General features: G+C 38.6%; 1 protein-coding gene across 2 annotated transcripts; it reads left to right on the forward strand.

Annotated features, from left to right (window-relative positions):
- The first annotated feature begins 2,179 nt into the window (after positions 1-2,179).
- Positions 2,180-6,000, forward strand: LOC106388405 (pentatricopeptide repeat-containing protein At4g13650). 2 transcript variants are annotated; one of them, XM_013828470.3, is made up of 2 exons: positions 2,180-2,533; positions 2,621-6,000. In XM_013828470.3, exons 1-2 carry the CDS (start codon positions 2,447-2,449, stop codon positions 5,708-5,710), a joined length of 3,177 nt encoding a protein of 1,058 aa, XP_013683924.2. In that variant the 5' UTR covers positions 2,180-2,446; the 3' UTR covers positions 5,711-6,000. The 2 variants fall into 2 exon arrangements, with proteins under 2 accessions (XP_013683924.2, XP_048634312.1); XM_048778355.1 differs by having other exon boundaries at positions 2,336-2,509.

Raw genomic sequence — 6,000 nt, forward strand, 5'->3', positions numbered from 1 at the left:
AAAAGCTCTAGTCTAAATAAAAACCAGTGAAAAGAAAGAAACAGATAACCAAACACAAGCTAAAACTAAGAAAGAGCACTTGAAGGGTGGGAATAGAACTGGGATTTTTAACCGAACTTGCCAAACCGAAATGAACCGAAATTTTTTGTTTGTGGATAGTTTTTTTCGGAAGTTCGGTAAAAAGAAATTTCGGTTTTTGGTTAGCGCGGTTTTCTAAAAGAAAATTGAACAATACCAAAATACTAACAGAAATTCAGAATCTACTAACCGAGCTAACCAAAATCTGAATCAAAATAATCAAACTAGCCGAAATAGCCAAACTGAACTAGCCAAACTCACCAAAATCCAAACCAAAATAACTAAAGTAATTGAAATAACCAAAATTTAACCAATTTTTTTGAATTTTATTCAGTTTGAACCGAATATTTAATTGAACTAACCGTAAAAAGAAAACTTTGGTAAATATTTTTGAAACCAAACTAAGTAAAAACCGAACTGAACCAAACTTTTTTCGGTTCACTTTGGTGAGATTTGACCGACCCGAGCTAACCAAATTCTAAACTAACGACCTAAACTACCCGGATAAACTGAACTGTCAGGCTTAGGTAGAGAAGCCATAAAAGACTTTCTCTCCGACGGACACCAAGCATGAGTCAAACTTTGTCAAAACCGGACCAGACCAAGAGGTCCGATTTGTTTGTAACCGTTCTCAGAACCGACATCGACAAAGAACCAAAAATCTTCTCTCGGTCTCGGAGCTGCCTCGTAGCCACTAACGCGGACCACTGCATGTACCAGTAACTGGTCCTTTGATCTACACACATAGCTCCTTCACCGCACACAGTCGCACAACTTCAATCCGGCCAAGGCACACCCCGCAAGTAGCAAAGAAAAAATCCTCCACGAGGAACTGTCATCCTCCATCAGAAACAACCCCCATCAACATAAAGGCCTTTAACGCAAACACGAAACCCTTATATCTGGAAAACACGAACACAGACCTGAACTCGTACACACACATCTACAGATCTGAGGGGCCTCTCCACCATCCTCAGAGACATCACACCACCAAAGACCGTCAAAAAGGTCTTTTGGGCCATTGAGATCACGTAACAACCTGCCATCCCAGAGAACCACACCACCACGCCTCGGAGAAGAAGAGGGTACGTTCAGATCCATCGGAGATGGCTGTTTCGTCAATTAGATTCAACAATAACGAAATCAATACAACGTGAGAAGACAACGAAATGGTGCATCAGAGCCGAAGAAGATCTTGAGAAAAGACGACGAACGAACTTTTGTGGAGAGAAAAAATTGCGAGTCCTATAGATCTTACGCGCCTCTGTCTAACTCAAATAACGGATATTCATGTGACACAAAGCATATACGAATCACAAAAATGCTTGTGTGGATGAAGCATAAAGCATAACAAATCACAAATAATTTCAAAATCTCAAAATTTGTTTACAGTTCTCACCTACTAAAGGCCTGATTTGTATGACTGATTCAGCATTTAGAAATTGTGCATTTGCGAAATATTTATGACTGGTTGATTACAAGAGATTGTAGTGGTTTAATAATAAATTATCAATATTAACACCTTATAACATTATAAAAATATCAAAACATAGTGTTAAGATAAAATATAATAGTTATCAATATAATTTCAACAAAATTTGTTTGAAGATTTATATTAGAACACTTAGAAAAATATTTTATTTTGTCTATTTTTTTTTTGTTTTTTTTACAATGGACGGCTATTCTATTAATCAAACTTGAGATGACCTGGATAACCTTATCGGAATAGAACAACAAATGTAACAAAGCTCTCTATGAAAAGATCTCACAATCTTAGCTAAAGAATCTAGAATTCTATTTTATTTCATCTATATATTTACATATCTTTATATTTGTATATATATTAGTATTTGAAAAATATAGGGAGTATTTTTTGTTTAACTTTTTTATAAAATAAACTATAATACTATTAGTGAATTTAAATTAAAACATAATATTTTTCTATTTATAAGTTTCAAATTTAAAAATTTTTAATTTTAGGTAGCAGAGACAAACTTTCAATTTTAAAAAGTTTGAGGTAGTTTGAATTGATTATAACCTTTTGTGATTGTTGCAAAAAGACAACAATCGATACTAACCACAAAGTTGCGTTTGCGGATGTAACGGAAACTAGTCTAACCCTGAATATAGCAAGACGAACACTTTGTATTGTATCCAATGGATATAGATTTAAATAATTTGGGATGTTTTTTTTTTTAATTTTGGGATGTTAAAGTATAAAATCTTTTGCTCAATTCGAACCAGCCATATAGCTAACTTGCTACTGCTAATGCTACTTGTCATATCCATGATTCATCCATCTATTTAGATGCTTCGTTGTTGCATAATTGCAATCTAGTGTCGTGTCGAGCCTAACCGAAACAAACTCATGTTTCTTCGGTCTGTGTCGTCTTCATATATCCTCCTCCTTCAAACTGTTCCTCGTCATAAGGTCAACACCAGATATGTCCTTCGTGTAATATTTCCATTCTCATCTTAAAACCTTTCCATTGAAATGCCATCGCTTTACTATGTTTTGCTCTTCTCTTTTTTTTTTCTGTAGACACTTTGTGAGATCAGAAGAAAGCCACCAGTCTCCGGCTTCCGAACTAGTTGTGCTGCTGTGTCTGTATCTCTCTATGAAGAGGAGCCGTTCCATGAAGAAGAAACTGATTCTGTGGAGAGCCGTGGGATTCGACCTAATCATCAAACTTTTACATGGCTTCTAGAGGGATGTTTGAAGAGAAACGGATCTTTAGATGAAGGGAGGAAGCTACATGGCCAGATTTTGAAGCTGGGTTTTGATAACAATGCTTCTTTGTCTGGAAAGCTTCTTGATTTTTATCTATTCAAAGGAGACTTAGATGGTGCCTTGAAGGTGTTTGATGAAATGCCTGAGAGAACAGTTTTTACTTGGAATAAGATGATAAAGGAGTTAGCTTTTAGAAACTTGAGTGGGAAAGCGTTAGGTCTTGTTTCGAGAATGGTTAATGAGAATGTGACGCTTGATGAAGGCACCTTCGCTGGTATTTTGGAAGCATGCCGTGTTGGTAATGTTGCTTTTGATATAGTTGAGCAGATTCATGCAAGGATGATATGTCAGGGTTTGGGGAACAGTACAGTTGTGTGTAATCCTTTGATTGATTTGTGCTCTAGAAATGGGTTTGTTGATCTAGCTAGAAAGGTTTTTGATGGATTACGTACGAAGGATCACAGTTCTTGGGTTGCAATGATATCAGGGCTGTCGAAAAATGAATGTGAAGAAGATGCCATTAGATTGTTCTGCGATATGTATATCTTAGGTATCATGCCAACGCCTTACGCCTTGTCAAGTGTTTTAAGTGCGTGTAAGAAGATACAATCTTTTCAGACCGGCGAGCAACTTCACGGGCTAGTACTGAAGTTAGGGTTTGCCTCTGACACTTATGTTTGCAATGCACTTGTGTCCTTATACTTTCATTTGGGCAATTTGATATCAGCAGAACACATCTTCAGCAACATGTCATATCGAGATGCGGTTACTTACAACACTCTTATCAACGGGCTTTCTCAGTGCGGTTACGGCCAGAAAGCTATTGAATTGTTCAAAAGGATGAAGCTTGATGGGCTTGGACCAGACTGCAATACTCTTGTAAGCCTTGTGATTGCATGTTCAGCTGATGAAAGTCTTTCTGGTGGACAACAGCTACATGCTTACACAACCAAACTCGGTTTTGCTTCGGATGAGAAGATTGAAGGTGCGCTTCTTAATCTGTATGCAAAATGCTCTGATATTGAAACCGCCCTCGATTATTTCCTTGAGACTGAGGTTGAGAATGTGGTTCTGTGGAATGTCATGCTAGTTGCTTATGGGCTGTTAGACGATCTAAGAAACTCTTTTAGGATCTTCAGACAGATGCAGATGGAGGAAATTGTTCCAAATCAATATACCTACCCGAGTATTCTGAAAACTTGCATCCGTCTTGGGGATCTTGAGCTTGGGGAACAGATCCATTGTCAGATAGTAAAAACAAGCTTTCAGCTCAATGCCTATGTGTGTAGTGTGCTCATAGATATGTACTCAAAACTAGGAAAATTAGATACTGCCAGAGATATACTTGTAAGATTTGCTGGGAAAGATGTTGTGTCTTGGACGACGATGATTGCAGGTTACACGCAATACAACTTCAACGACAAAGCTTTAGCAACTTTCAGGCAGATGCTAGATATTGGGATCCGGTCTGATGAAGTTGGATTCACAAATGCAATTAGCGCATGTGCTGGTCTTCAATCTCTAAAGGAAGGACAGCAGATTCATGCTCAGTCTTGTGTATCTGGATTCTCGTTTGACCTGCCCCTTCAAAATGCACTGGTCACGCTTTATTCCAGATGCGGAAAAGTAGAGGAGGCGTATCTAGCGTTTGAACAAACTGAAGCTGGAGATAATATAGCATGGAACGCTCTGGTGTCAGGGTTTCAGCAGAGCGGAAACAACGAGGAAGCGCTTCGCGTCTTTGCTCGAATGAACAGAGAAGGTATCAACAGTAATAATTTCACGTTTGGGTCTGCTGTAAAAGCTGCTTCTGAGACAGCAAACATGAAACAAGGGAAGCAGGTTCATGCTGTGATCACCAAAACAGGATACGATTCAGAAACCGAAGTTTGTAATGCTTTGATCTCAATGTATGCCAAGTGTGGGAGCATTTCTGATGCAAAGAAGCAGTTCCTTGAAGCCGCCTCTACGAGAAATGAAGTTTCTTGGAATGCGATTATTAATGCTTATTCTAAACATGGGTTTGGTTCTGAGGCACTAGATCTTTTCGACCAGATGATCCGTTCAAATGTAAGGCCTAATCATGTGACATTTGTGGGAGTTTTATCAGCATGTAGCCATATAGGTCTTGTGGAAAAAGGAATTGAATACTTTGAATCCATGAACACAAAATATGGATTAGCTCCCAAGCCTGAACACTATGTGTGCGTAGTGGATATGCTAACACGAGCTGGTCTTTTGACCCGTGCGAAAGAGTTTATTGAGGAGATGCATATTGAGCCCGATGCCTTGGTCTGGAGAACGCTTTTGAGTGCTTGTGTTGTGCACAAAAACTTGGAGATAGGAGAGTTCGCTGCACGTCATCTCGTGGAGTTAGAGCCTGAAGACTCAGCAACATATGTGCTTCTCTCAAATCTGTATGCTGTGTGCAAGAAATGGGACGCTAGGGATCAAACAAGACAGAAGATGAAAGAGAAGGGTGTGAAGAAAGAACCTGGACAAAGCTGGATTGAAGTTAGAAACAAAATTCACCCTTTCTACGTTGGTGACCAGAATCATCCGTTGACTGATGAAATACATGAATATTTCAGAGATCTTACCAAACGAGCATCTGAGATCGGATATGTGCAAGACTGTTTCAGCCTCCTGAATGAAGCGCAGCAAGAGGCTAAAGATCCGGCGATCTTCATTCACAGCGAGAAGCTAGCGATTTCGTATGGACTCCTTAGCTTGCCTTCTACCATGCCTGTAAATGTAATGAAGAACCTACGAGTTTGCAGTGATTGCCATGATTGGATCAAGTTTGTATCAAAGGTTTCGAATAGAGAAATCATTGTGAGGGATGCATATAGGTTTCATCATTTTGAAGGAGGTGCTTGTTCATGTAAAGATTACTGGTAAGATCCAAATACTGGTAGCTCACTTGCCTCTTTATAGATAATGTGATACTAGAAGATATACTTGAGAAACCTGAAGGTATGTACAGTCTAGAAACTGGTGAATTCACTTAGATACTGCAGTGACACAACTATTCTTGAGGACAAGTTGCTTATACAGAGCTTTTGTTCTTTTTCTTTGTATTTTACAAGAGTTAATCGTAAGCAAAGAAACCCATATATATATGGGTGGAGAAAAGTTCATTCTTTGTGTTAGCTTCCATTACCAAGTAATAATATTCACTATCCTTTGAA

This window comes from Brassica napus, chromosome A4 (assembly GCF_020379485.1).
Source record: "Brassica napus cultivar Da-Ae chromosome A4, Da-Ae, whole genome shotgun sequence".
NCBI classification, from domain to species: domain Eukaryota; kingdom Viridiplantae; phylum Streptophyta; class Magnoliopsida; order Brassicales; family Brassicaceae; genus Brassica; species Brassica napus.

Coding starts and splice junctions, on each gene's coding strand:
- LOC106388405 (XM_013828470.3), top strand. CDS start 2,447: ATGTTTCTTCGGTCTGTGTCGTCTTCATATATCCTCCTCCTTCAAACT. Junction 2,534..2,620: donor ACACCAGATATGTCCTTCGT/GTAATATTTCCA, acceptor TTTTTTCTGTAG/ACACTTTGTGAGATCAGAAG.